This window comes from Giraffa tippelskirchi, chromosome 4, assembly GCF_054371585.1.
Source record: "Giraffa tippelskirchi isolate mGirTip1 chromosome 4, T2T-mGirTip1v1.2.pri, whole genome shotgun sequence".
Lineage (NCBI taxonomy): Eukaryota > Metazoa > Chordata > Mammalia > Artiodactyla > Giraffidae > Giraffa > Giraffa tippelskirchi.
This window is the reverse complement of record NC_137278.1, coordinates 205,438,964-205,452,621: the sequence shown is the minus strand read 5'-3', so window position 1 is coordinate 205,452,621 and position 13,658 is coordinate 205,438,964. Positions and strand designations below refer to the sequence as shown.

At 48.4% G+C, this 13,658-nt stretch overlaps 1 protein-coding gene across 4 annotated transcripts in view; it reads left to right on the top strand.

Annotated features, from left to right (window-relative positions):
- DESI1 (desumoylating isopeptidase 1) overlaps positions 1-13,658 on the top strand; it is an 18,599-nt gene extending 4,941 nt beyond the window's left edge. The window contains exons 2-7 of one of the 4 annotated variants that reach the window (XR_014081576.1): positions 4,987-5,008; positions 6,194-6,263; positions 8,027-8,136; positions 8,793-8,915; positions 11,099-12,914; positions 13,054-13,658. Coding sequence is in view for 2 of the 4 variants with exons in the window: in XM_081587693.1 (XP_081443819.1) it covers positions 4,987-5,008; positions 6,194-6,263; positions 8,027-8,136; positions 8,793-8,915; positions 11,099-11,192 (419 nt within the window). In the remaining 2 variants the exon portion in view is untranslated. Of the gene's footprint in view, positions 1-4,986; positions 5,009-6,193; positions 6,264-8,026; positions 8,137-8,792; positions 8,916-11,098 lie in introns of all 4 variants that reach the window. The other 3 variants (XR_014081577.1, XM_081587693.1, XM_081587694.1) reach the window with 3 other exon arrangements.

Sequence of the window (13,658 nt, the reverse complement as noted above, 5' to 3'; positions counted from 1 at the left end):
TCACCTTCAGGCTTTTCAAAGGCTGTGCCCTCTGCCAGGGATACTTTCTCTTCCCATCTCTTAGCCTGGATAACTTCTGCTTATCTTTGAGGTCTCAACTGAAGTATTCTTCCTCCAGGAAGCCTTCCCTGTCCCCCTGCCCCTCAAATCTTGGTCATGTGTCTCTGTAAAGTATTGATAACATCCTGTGATCTCCTTTAATAGCATTTATTCTATCTTATAATTGCATGTTTTCTTATCTGTGTCCATTCCCCCAGCCCCACCTGGACTAGAAGCTCCACTGGGGACAAGAATTCCTGATTGTGCATGCGCTCTAAATTGCTTTAGTTGTGTCCAACTCTTTGTGACCCTATGGAGTGTAGCCCGCCAGGCTCTTCTATCCATGGGATTTCCCAGGCAAGAATACTGGAGTGGGTTGTCATTTGCTTCTCCAAGGGATCTTCCCCACCTAGGGATCGAACCCTCTTGTCTCCGGTGTTGGCAGGCAGGTTCTTTATCGCTAGCGCCACCTGGGAAGCCCTGGAATTCAGTAAATATCATACAAGCTGAGTAAGGGACAGGATGTTGCAGACCTACCTCAAAGCCTTGCTTCAAGGCCTGACTGATAACACTAAGCAATGATTAAGAGGGAACCCACTCAGTACTGAAAGAAAAGAACTCACAAATTAGTTATTTTTATCCTGAGAAAAAATCCTGTACTGGCTCCTAGAGCTAAAGTATTAAGTAGTTTTAAATCTATCCTTTTTTGAGGATTAAAATACCTCTTAGTTTTTAACAGTGTTTTGTATTTTGATTTTGTGATGACCTTTCCCTGACTTAAGGAGGGGCAAGCCCCCTGCTAATAAGCAATATTTTTTTTTTTTTTTTTTTTTTTTTTTACAAAATAGGTCCAGAGGTCCACTTATGGTGCAAAAATGTTTCTTTTTACCTTTTCCCACATAGACTCAACATTTACCTAGTGGTTCTAGAGAATAGTGAAAGTTGCTCAGTCATGTCCGACTCTTTGCAACCCCATGGACTATACAGTCCATGGACTTCTCCTGGCCAGAATACTGGAGTAGGTTGCCATTTTCTTTTTCAGGGGAATCTTTCCAACCCAGGAATCGAACCCAGGTCTCCCACATTGCAGGCAGATTCTTTACCAGCTGAGCCACTAGGGAAACTTGCATAGCTCAGGAAAGAATCTACCTGTAATGCAGGAGACCAGGGTTTGATTCCTGGGCCAGGAAGATCCTCTGGAGAAGGAAAAGGCAACCCACTCCAGTGTTCTTGCCTGGAGAATCCTATGAACAGAGGCGCCTGGCAAGCTACAGTCCATGGGGTCACAAGAGTCAGACACTACTTAGCAACCAAACCACCATCTAGAGAATAAGCTGGGGTTTTTTTTTCTTCAGTTAACCCCTTCACATTGCTGGTAATCTGGAAAATCAGATTACAACATTGCCAGTTAAGAGCGCTTTGTCCCTATGGGGAGACACCTAGGAGGTGAGCTAGTGTGCTCAATCATGTCCGACTCTTGCTACCCCATAAACTGGAGCCTGCCAGGCTCCTCTGTCCCTGGGATTCTCCAGACAAGAATACTGGAGTGGGTTGCCATTTCCTTCTTCAGGGGATCTTTCCGACCCAGGGGTTGAACCCAGGTCTCCTGCATTGCAGTCAGACTCTTTACCGACTGAGCTACGAGAGAAGCCTGAGGTGAGCTAGGGCTACTTTCAATTTACACCCATGAGCTAATGTCGCCTGCCCCTGGAGTCCCATCCCTGCCACCCACTTTATGCTTATTAGTAGATATTTATTTAGCACCAGCAGTATACAAGGTATTAATCTTGAGCACGTCCCATTGCCAACTTGTATGTCTATACACACAAGCTCCACTACCTTAATTGGCGAGGGAGGAAGATGGAGTATTTTCTCCTTGGCTTTTATATACTGACTTTACTCTTATAATCAGGACCTCAGTCTACATTCTTTGTTGTTTATGATGAAAAACAGGGCTAATATCCACAACTTCCATTTGTTTTCATGTGCATATCTCACAGGCTTCCAAATCAATGCAGTGAGTGTGCCAGCAAGCTTAGAGACATGCAGCCATCTGACCCATGCACTCTGCAGCTTGCTGAGGAAGTCCTAGTGGGAAAACAGTCTGCTTTTCTGTAGTGTGCTTTTAGCCACTGAGCCTAGTTCACATCCCGCAATGGCCTTGTGCCCTGATTCAGGCTCAAACCCTCACCACCTACTCACCTATTGTGTCTCAGTCTGAACAAAAAAATTTAAAAATCACTTAAGTCCCACTTTACAATGCTGGTCACCCCCAGAGGAGGCTATGACCCTGGTTCTTGTCCTCATGAGAGCGGGCCACAGGGCAACTAACATTACATTTCTACCTGAGCTGCTCTAACAAGTACGTGGTCACGCATAATGTCCAGCTTACAGACAAGTTCAATGATCAGTACAGAGAATATCAAGGAGAATGAAGTAGGGCTTGTATCCCACAACTTTGCATTGTTTTTCAGGTATAAAAATAAGTGGCAGGAAGGTCTCTGAGGCCTCTTTCCAAAAACCCATTATTTTAGTAGGACTGGGTTTGAACCAGTGCATCTGTACCTGCCACCTGTCCTCTTGGGTCATTGAGCGTGGGCATCTGAGAAGGCAGAAGCAGGGTGCAATATGCTAGGGTTGCAAAGTCATTTGAATAACAAGCCAGGGCAGCCAAGATTGAGGTTAAGAACTCTGGCCTCATTAGCACCGTGTGTCAGCCACCACAGCTGTGCATGTAACATCTCTGATCCAGGTTCTTTGCTCAGCCCTAGAATCACAAAGATGCATAAGCAATGGCCCTTGTCCTTGAGACCATTATAGTCTAATGGGGGGAAGAGATCTGTAAGTAGGTAGTTTTTATACCAAGGTGCTGTGAGAGCAGCCATAAAACTTTCAAATTGTAAAGCTTTAAAGAAACAAGAGTTATTCTTTTTGCAGGGCACATATTATGTGCCAGGCACTGTGCTGGGCCTCTTTCATGCGTCATCTCTTTTAACTTTGGCAACGTTATGAAGTGGACACTATTACTATGCCTTTTGTTCCCTAACAGAATAGAAAACTAAGGTTCCCACAGTGCCATCCAATAGAACTTCCTCCCGTGATGGAAACGTTCTCGACCCGCACTGTCCCATGGCTGACTGCCAGCCACACGTGGCTGTTGAGAGTGCTCGAAATGCGGTACTGAATTTGTTCTTTTGATTTTAAAAGCCACTTGTGGTCAGTGACTACCATGCTGGACAGCTCAGTCTTAGAAAAGTTCGCAACTTCTCCAAGTTGATCTGCGTGACCTGCTTCTCCATTACTTCTGCTCACCTCCTGCTTTTTTCCTCACTCACCCACTCGAGCCATACTGGCCTCCTGAAGGTCCCTCAGATACACCTAGCATGTCCTGCTTCTGCATGGCTCCCTCCCTTGCCTCCGTCAGGCCTTTGCTCAAATGTCATCTTCTCAAATAGGCCCACCCTGGCCATCCCTGAAATGCCCGGTCTCCCGTATCCTGCTCTTATTTTTATCACTCATTATTGTTAACCTACTGTGATTTATCATGCTTATTAGGATTATTTATTGTCTGTCCTATCTCCCCACCCTGTGAATGCAATGAAGGAGATTTCTTTTTTTTTGGTCTCCTTTGCATTCTGACATATCCTTAATGCCAAGAACATCACCTGAAGTATAATAGTCACTTAATAAACATTGGCAGAAAGTGAAGAAGAACTAAAGAGCCTCTTGATGAAGGTGAAAGAGGAGAGTGAAAAAGTTGGCTTGAAGCTCAACGTTCAGAAAACTAAGATCATGGCATCTGGTCCCATCACTTCATGGGAAATAGATGGGGAAACAGTGGAAACAGTGTCAGACTTTATTTTTTTGGGCTCCAGAATCACTGCTGATGGTGACTGCAGCCATGAAATTAAAAGACGCTTGCTGCTCGGAAGGAAGGTTATGGCGAACCTAGATAGCATATTTAAAAGCAGAGACATTACTTTGCCAACAAAAGTCCGTCTAGTCAAGGCTATGGTTTTTCCAGTGGTCATGTATGGTTGTGAGAGTTGGACGGTGAAGAAAGCTGAGTGCCGAAGAATTGATGCTTTTGAACTGTGGTGTTGGAGAAGACTCTTGAGAGTCCCTTGGACTGCAAGGAGATCCAATCAATCCATCCTAAAAGAGATCAATCCTGGGTGTTCATTGGAAGGTCTGATGTTGAAGCTGAAACTCCAATACTTTGGGCACCTCATGTGAAGGGTTGACTCATTGGAAAAGACCCTGATGCTGGGTAGGATTGGGGGCGGGAGGAGAAGGGGACGACAGAGGATGAGATGGTTGGATGGCATCACCGACTCGACGGACATGGGTTTGGGTGGACTCCGGGAGTTGGTGATGGACAGAGAGGCCAGGCGTGCTGCAATTCACGGGGTCGCAAAGAGTCGGACACGACTGAGCGACTGAACTGAACTGATGCTCAATGAAGAAGTGGATAATAGCTTTTCTATACTCTTGTTTTACTTTGTCTCTGTAGATGAGAGAGAAAGTAAAAAGATAGAGTTGAATTGACCCTAAAGGGGAGAGAAAAGCAGACATAAAATTGGGTACATCGGGACTTCCCTGGTGGTCCAGTGGCTAAGACTCCGCACTCCCAATGCAGTGGCCCCGAATTCTCTCCCTAGTCAGGGAACTAGATCCCACATGCTGCAACTAAGACTTGGCACAAGTAAATAAATTTTTTTTAAAATGAGTACATCAATACCAGTGTTTCTGCTTGAATTCTGATTAAGGATTCTGATTATTTTTTAACTTATTTAACAGGACACTTCATGTCATGGCCTAAGGACCTTATTAGAGGTCCCCAAGAGGTTTATAGTGGTCCCTCTGATGGTCTGAATTCGCTCTGGAGGCACAAGTTCCAAGTTAGTCTAGTCCCAAGTGGCTAAATCTCTTTTTTTTTCTCTGCAGGGAAACAACTGGAAGGCATCTGGTAAGTTGGGGGGGACTCCTTACATTGGCTGGTTTATGAAATCAAACAGCATCCATGCATTTCAGGGTCCAGTCTGTGGCTTCCAATTTGAAACTTAGCTCTCTAAGCCACAAGTCTTCACATTCTAATGTGGTTCCCGGCCAGAAGTTACCAGTGTCTTGAGACATTTAGGGTGGATAGGCGGAGGCCAGGGTTGCTGCTGTAAACATCCTGCAGTGCACAGGACACCCCTCCACAACGAAGAATTATCCAGCTGAAAATATCAGTGGTGCAGATATTTTACCAGACAGAGGATAAAAAACCCTGTCCTAAGGAAAGGCAGAATGATGTATGCCCACCCCAACCAAGTTTTCTAACTATAGAAGTCACGAGGACCCCACGTCGGTCTTAAAACACATCTTCATTGGTCTGTCAGACTCATCCCTGTCAGACACAGGATGATGGCTGGGCTCTGTTCCATTTCTGAGGAAACCGTAGGTCAGAGTTCTGACTGGATCCTAGAACCTACTGACATTTTGGTTGACCAGATGACCATTGCTTTGTTTGACTGGAACCAGGTAATATGAGCACCTTCACTTGAAATACGTCCACACCGAACACCGTCTGGTCTTTCCCTCAGCATGGTCCAGGTTAAATGCTCCTGTTAGTTTGAAAAGTCTGGGAACAATCTATGGCCATACCACCCTAAATGCGCCTGATCTCATTATGAAAAGTCTGAAAACACATCTTGGTCTGCAGAGCTTTATTTCAGTATTGATTTGTTAATGTTGGGGTGACTCTCAGGACTCTCCTCCACTCACATGATCCACAGCAGTAGTTCTCAACAGGGGACATTTCTGCCACCAGGAGAACGTTGGCAGTATCTGCAGACATGTTTGGTTATCACCACTGAGGGCATGAGGAATGCCAGTGCCGTCTAGTGGGAGCAGACCAGGATCTTCTAAACCTTCTAGAATGCACAGGACAGCCCCCACAACAAAGGATTAGCCAGCCCCAAATGTCACTAATGCCAGTGCTGAGAAACTCTGATCTATGATGTTTATCTGTTTGGTTAGGATTATAAAGCTGTTGACCTTGTAAGTCATATCCTGAGGCAGAAATTACTCTTACAGCAGTGTGGTGTTTGCTTTTCCTCAGACCAGTTTTAAGCCATCTGGCTCATTCTACCTCTTCTCTGCGTTGCAGGCACACCTCCATAGTCGTGCACAAAGATGAGTTCTTCTTCGGCAGTGGCGGTATCTCCAGCTGTCCACCAGTGAGTGTCTGCCCCCACCCCGTCCACTGTCCCAGGTTCCACAGTCCAGGAATCTTGCTGTCCTCCGTAGTTCTGGCGTCTAGCCCGATGTAGGTAGCCCTGTGGTGTAGTTCTTCATGATGACCTCAAGACTCAGTTCAAGAATACCCTTCACAGATCTACCAGGCAGCTGCCCTCCTCTCTGCTCCCATGGCATTCGTGGTTCCTCTGTCACATTGGGCAGGTGATGGTGAAATGGGCTGTTGCTGAGTCTCCACAGGGAGCCCCGTGTATGCTCCTTATAAGCTGAGACTGTCTCACTCTTCCGTCACCATCACCAGCTCAGTGCCTCTTTCCTGGTATGAACTCAGTCAGTGTGAAGCCGATGAGGGCTCTGAGAGAGAAAGTGAGGTGCCCAAAGTTACACAGCCAGTTGCAGCACTAATACTAAAACTCAGGTTTCTCTGACTCCAAATCCCATGCCCTTTTCCAGAAATTTCTGTCTGAGCTATCTAAGGGTTGTCACAGGAGGTACTCAAGCAAATACCAAAAAAACATTCATTTTGATACTCATAAATGGGATGTCATGTTCTATTTCTTCCTTCCACTGGCCCCCCACCTCCTATAATAAATCCTTCATTAAGCCCAAGTCAGTTCCACCTTGTAAGTGTATCTTAAACCAGTCTGTTCTTCATCTCTTCTCATTTCTCCAGAGTTTTCACCTTAATCCAGTCACCCTCATTTCTAGCCTGGACCACAGCAGTGCATCTGCTCTTGCTTCTCAGTCGGTTCTCTGTACAGATGGCAAAGCAGTCTTTTCAAAATCCAACTCTGATCATGGCATTCCCTGCTTAAGTTAGAACTCTCCCCACTGCTCTCAGAATAAAAACCAGAAAGCTCGGCATAGCCTCCAAGGCCCCATCCGATCTGGTCTCGGTCCCTCTCTCTAGATAGCTTCTTTGCAGGTTGTGCCCTTCCCCACCCTTACCCCCCTTCTTATTCCTTGAACACCTTGGACATTTAAACCTGTCCTCTGACATCAGTCCACCTCCCTGATCCTTCACTGGGTTAACTCTCTCCATCCTCCAGGTGAGCTCACTGTCACTTTTTTAGACAAGTCTTCTCTGACCTCTTGGACTGGGAAAGTCCCCTATTTTATGTACTAATGGCATTCTGTACTTTTTCCAACAAGACCCTTATCACAGCTCATAATTATACATTGGTTTGCCTTTACTGCTAGACTGTAAGCTCCACGTGGACAAGAATCTCATCTGTTTTGTCCACATACCTCCAGTGCCTTGCATGAGGCCTGGTATGTAGTAAGTTCTCAATAACATATATGAAAAGCTGGCTGCATCCATGATGTATATAGGCATGGAAAGATGGCCACCAGGTGTGAGCCATTTCTGGTCGTCCTGCTCGGCCCTCGTGACTAGGCCTGCTGGGAACCAAGGGAGACTTCAGATTCTGGGTTTCTGTCTCTACCCAGTGAAGGAGTGGACAGTATCAGGAGTCTGACCTGAGGAAGACTTAGCTTCCCAGGGCCCCACCAGAAACTGGACACCCGACTTCTCAGCCATGTTGTCATCCCACAGCCATGGACAGTCTCCAGGAGCCTCTAAGCTGTTGTAGCCTTGACACAAAGAGGAAATAAGTCTTCCTCTGCCCCAGGTGCTCTGAAAGTTAGAAGTTGTTGGAGCAGAGCATTTGTGGTCTTCCATGGCGGGGGAAAATATTCAGCAGAGGGAGTGACTTACTGGCTTTCTTTGGGTTGGCTCTTGTAGGGAAGGACTTTGCTTGGGCCCCCAGATTCTGTGGTTGATGTTGGGAGCACAGAAGTCACAGAAGAAATCTTTCTGGAGTACCTGTCCTCCCTGGGGGAGTCTCTGTTCCGGTGAGTGGAGAACAGGGGTGGTGGGTAGTCGTGTCTGTCTCCCCAACTAGATAATTGGCCCCCAGATGGCAGCCACCAGGTCATTTCTCCCAGAGCACTCAGCCCAAGGTCTGGCCCAGTATTTGCTGAACAAGTAGGATGGGAAAGGAGTTACCATGCCACGAAAAGAGCTCAGCACTGCCTCTAAGACTACTGTTCCATCCAGCACACCTACTGCTGAAACTTTGAGGGAAGAAAGAGCTATTTATTTCTTCTGATTAAAAGCAGCTGTTGCTATTTCAGCACATGCTGCTCTCAACCAACTATTTGGCCTGAAAATCAGAAAAAGGGTTTGTAGAGAGGTTGAGATGAAATACACTGGAGCAGGTTTTCTCTTACAGAAGCTTGAGTCAGTTTCAGGTGTTAAAATTCTAACCCCAGAGCTCGGCTTTTGTGAATGCAAAGACTCTCCTGAAATGGAGGGGCCATATGTTTTAATTTCACTCTTCCCTGAAAATGCCCAGAGTGGCAAACCAAGCTCTGCTTTGGGAGTGTAGGAGAGGCATTCCCCATCCCCAGAGTCAGCTGTGCTCACCGTCCCATTACCTGATTTCAGTTTCATGTACACGCTTACTGACTTTCATATCTGTGCCCCAAACCTTTCTCATAATGTACAGAAGTGAGGCCTACAACGTCTTTGAGAACAACTGTAACACCTTCAGCAACGAAGTGGCACAGTTCCTAACCGGGCGAAAGATCCCTTCTTACATCACTGACCTTCCCTCTGAAATTCTCTCCACGTAAGTGGCCTCTGCCTCTGCCTTTGAAATCCCCACTGACAGACAAGGTCTCTCCCCTGGCCCACATCCGCCTCCTTCCCCGCCCCCGCCCCCGCCCCCACCCCCTCCATCTTGGCAGAATCCTGCCAGGCTGGGTGGGATGGAAGCTTCTATCTTGGAAGGCCACCATTCTTTCTGCTCTTGGAGGCTCACCTGTGTTACCTTCACCCTCCTACTCTGCTGCTGCTGCTAAGTCGCTTCAGTCGTGTCCAACTCTGTGCGACCCCATAGACGGCAGCCCACCAGGCTCCCCCATCCCTGGGATTCTTCAGGCAAGAGCACTGGAGTGGGTTGCCATTTCCTTCTCCAATGCATGAAAGTGAAAAGGGAAAGTGAAATCGCTCAGTCGTGTCTGACTGTTAGCGACCCCATGGACTGCAGCCTACCAGGCTCCTCCATCCAAGGGATTTTCCAGGCAAGAGTACTGGAGTGGGGTGCCATTGCCTTCTCTGCCTCCTACTCTACCCTGTACCAACTCTACCCTGGCCTGAGTGCAACTGCAGAACTTAGAAACCCACTGACGCTGGCCCCAGTGTTTGTACAGAATGCTGGCATCTGTCTTTCCCATTGCACATGAAGCTTGCCAGTCCCCACAAGTGCTCGGTTAAAAGGCAGTTTAGATGGACAAGCAGAGAGTAAGTCGGAGAATTAGTCACGTGACTTGTTTTGAAACTGTCAGTCTTTCTTCCCTTGTACCTTGAGCTCTTTGACATCCTCACAGACAACCTCCCAGTCAACCTTGTACCTCGTAGCACATAGACAGCCCTCAGTAGATGTTTTCTTCAAAAACACTCTGGAGCCCTCCCACCCTGATGTGGTCCAAGCTTTGTGGGCCATCATCCAGGCAGTGTCCTTTCAGGGGACACCCACACTCAGTACCATCTCACCACCACCACCACCCCCACCACCCACCCACTGCATTCAGGCAGCCTCTGCCCATGGCAGGACCAGGCCCAGGCCCATTTCCTGACGGACTCAGTTACTCTGAACTGAGGACCTGTCCCGCAGAGATCCTAACAGGTTTAGCAGGCTCAGCAAGGTGAGCTGTCCTTCACACCTGGGTCAGAACCCCTCAGGAAACAAGGCTGTTGTCAGCGTCTAGCCAGCGAGGAGAGCCCCTTGTCCCTGGCCCTGCTTTCCTACTCCTTAGTGGGTGTGTTAAACCCCACGGCAGGATCTAGGTTATGGGCCCTGAGCAAACCTGAGTAGCTGAAGTGTTCCCGCTGTTATTATTTGATGCATGGAGTTTCTGGACTTGTCTGAATTAGGCTTACTATTTTTTGGTTTCCTCTGTTTATGCTTTAGAATATTTCACTTCCTTTGAATTCAGGCATGGTTTTCAAAAACGGCAGTAGCCACCAAAGAAAAAGAAAGGCAATAACTGAGATATGTTGCGGGCAACCCAATTTAAAGTTGTAGTAATCTTGGAAAGTCTGTTTTTTTTATTTTTGTCTGTGCCACACAGCCTGTGGGATCTTAGTTTCCCCCAACCAGGGATCGAACCCACATCCCCTGCATTGGAAACAGGGGTCTTAACCACTGGACCACCTGGGAAGTCCTAGAGAGTGTCTAAGACTACAGTATCTGCAGTCTTTTCCAGCTAAGCTACTCTGAGAGCAAACTGGGCAGTGGCATCAATGCCTTCTGACAACCTCTACCTGTCATTTTTCCTGAATGCCGGCAGTACTCCCCAGAAGACCCCAGTTCCCCCGAGGTCCGACTGTGTGCCATCCTCATTTCTGACTTTCGTTTCCTTTTCTTTCACCTCAGCTTCCTAACTTAAAACTTTATCTTCTTATGCCATGAGAAAATACAAGTACGGAAAGTACAGAAAACTCTGGTTCCCTGTATGTGGCCAGCTCGTTCAAACCACAGCTAACCAGCATGTATAGGCGGAGGAAGTACGATGGTAGCATTAACTGAGGAGGGGACCCCAGGAGTGAAAATGCAGAGCGACTGTGTAGAGATCCCCTCTGGGAAAAAGGGTGTGGGGGGCTCAGTGGGAAAATGAAATGAGGCACTAGAGAACTCTTCCCTGGCATGGCAGTCCTGCTACACACACAGGCAGAGCTGGGCGTGGTGGCCAGCCGTGTCTGTCTGCATCCGGGAGCCCACCCCAGCGCCCATGTCTCTTCTCTCCGCAGGCCCTTCGGACAGGCCCTGAGGCCCTTCCTGGACTCCATCGCGATCCAGCCTCCCGGAGGGAGCCCAGTGGGCCGACCCAACGGCCAGAGCTAACCGGACTGCATGGGACCGCCCTGCCTCGCCAGGGCTTTTCCTTTTTAAACAAAACAAACCCTACCAGATTTCTATTTTATAATTTTACATCAGATCTAACAACCAGGGGACGGCTTTTTAAATTTCCCAGGGAAGGAAATCATCAGGCTGCATGTAGGACACAGCTGCTAAGACACAGAACAAAATGCCATCCCTTCTAATAGTATTATACTAATTTATTAAGGCTCTCTTGTCTGTGAGTTCACTTTTGACGCTGCTTCCTAAGCGTCCTCCCCACTGGAGAAAGGGAGGGGCTTTGTTTAAGCAAGAGGCACCTTTTGGGGGAGCCCCAGCCCAGAACCTCTTTCTAGAGAACGCCCACACTCCACCCAGGTTGCCACCTGCTGTGGGACCCAGGTGAGTTTTACATTATCCATGACCTGGAAGTGGTTACTCGCCACCATGAAATGAACCAAAGGATTGGTGCACATGGGGCCAGTTTCAGGGTAACTCACCCAACCTAAGTGAACTCTTTAGCCACGATCTCTCTCACCTTCCCTCCCCTCCCCCAGCAAGGCCAGGGGGCCCGGACTGGAGCAACCAAAAGCCTCAGGATGCGGGGAGAGTAACAGCAAGTGCCAGTCCAGAGGAAACAGGATAAAGCCATGCCTCCTTCCACCTAGACTGATTGCCAATCCTCTGACATCGCTCTAGGAGAACCTGCCTTGCTGTCTATGGTCTGCTCTTCCTCCGTGTAGCTGACCTGTCACAGTTAATGAAGGTCGGGAGCAGCAGAGACCCAGGCCTTTTGTCTGCAAGTAATAATGTAGGTTATTGACAGTCACTGTACCCACCCCACCCAAACCAATATGCAGTATTCAGCTAGGGACCAAGGGGAAATGATTCCCTGCTCTTGGAAGATATCCCTGATGTAGAAAGCATAATAATGCAGAATCAAGGTGGCAAGAAAATGTAGAGTTATTTCTGATAGGGATTTTTATAGTATCCTAAATGTGTTTTGAAGGCACGTGTTATTTCTGGTGTCCTTCTGACTTGAAGGAAGCAAGATGGAAGGTGTGAGTGGGTATTTTCATAAAGGGCTGTTGGCCAGGAGCTTCTAGGCAGGGAACAACCTGGAAGTTTCTAACCTGGAGAGGCTTTCAGATTCTCTTGCTTCCTGTGAGCCTCCCTTAAGTTGGGAGAGTGAGTGTGGAGAACTCAGAGCTCCCTGGTGCCTGAGTCCCAGGCCTGGCCTCTGTGGGTCCCTCCTGCCACGGCTCTTGCCACTTCTCAGACTTGAATTATGTTCTCTCTCCTGGGGTCTGGCCTGCAGCAGGCGCCTTTCCTCTCCGAAGAGCTGCTGCTCACCTCTGGCCTCATCTCCCATCTCTGCCGTTACAATGGCAGCTGGCATCGTCAGGTCTCAACTGGAGGAAAAGATGTTCCTCTGCCTTAGTGTTTGCCTGTGACCTGAGCAGGGCACGTCCAGGATGACGAGCTGTGACATTAAGTGACATTTTGGAACGTTTCAGATTGGGAGCTAAACCAGTGAGCACTTTAATCCTCCTCAAGACCCACTGATCTGCCTGTGTGCGTGGTAATGATATGTCAGAGCAGAAACTAGCAGGGGCTGCTGTTCAGTGTGGACCGATTGGCAGAACTGGGCTGTGGAGAACGCGTTTCAGGCTGGGATCCTCCTGGGGCAGCGTGCTGGTGGAGGCCACGGCTCTGCTGCTTAGCCAGGTGCTCTAGCTCGCCTTGCCCAGCCCTCTCTGTCTTCCAGGCTCCTGCTCCAGACCCCTCTGCCCAGGGCACTGTGCTCTGGCCAGAGCGTGGTGGGCCTCACAAGCTCCTTCTCTTCTCTGTCCTCCCCCACATCCAGGCTCAGCTGATTTCTCTCCTTCTAGTAGTCACCTCCAGACCCAGGGCTGTACCAAGAAGTCAGCCTGAGCGGCTCCCCTGAGAGACTTTGAGTCCCTCGGTTCACGGAAAGCCGCCCTTCATGCGCAGCAGCCATTTGTGCCAAAGCCCGTGCTTTAGGGCTTGTCGGGGACGAGGAGGGAGCAGTAAGCCTTCTCAGCTCTACAGGAAGGCAAACCTTCCCTCCCCCACCCCAGTCCCACCGTCACTAACTGGAAGCCCAGGCTCAGGCTAGGACCCCCCCCAACCCCATCCTCACCTTTCTCTGTATCCCAGAACCTCAGGAGCCTGCTCATTGTGACCAGCTAGCTCTACCTGGGCGCACACAGGCAAGCGGAATGAGAAAGGAGGCGTGTGTGATTGTATCACAGTGGGACGCCTCCATCAAGGTCCACGGGTCTAAAGGGACAGGGGATGAGACTGTCACCCCTCCCAGAAATAAAGTTTGTACCTTGGAGATTCCTTTCCGCCCTTGAAGTCAAGCTAATAATTGTGTCTAGTACTGAGGTGTTGCTGTTTTTCTTTGGTATTTTTTCTAATGCAATAAACTCACTTCTGCCTGCTGCA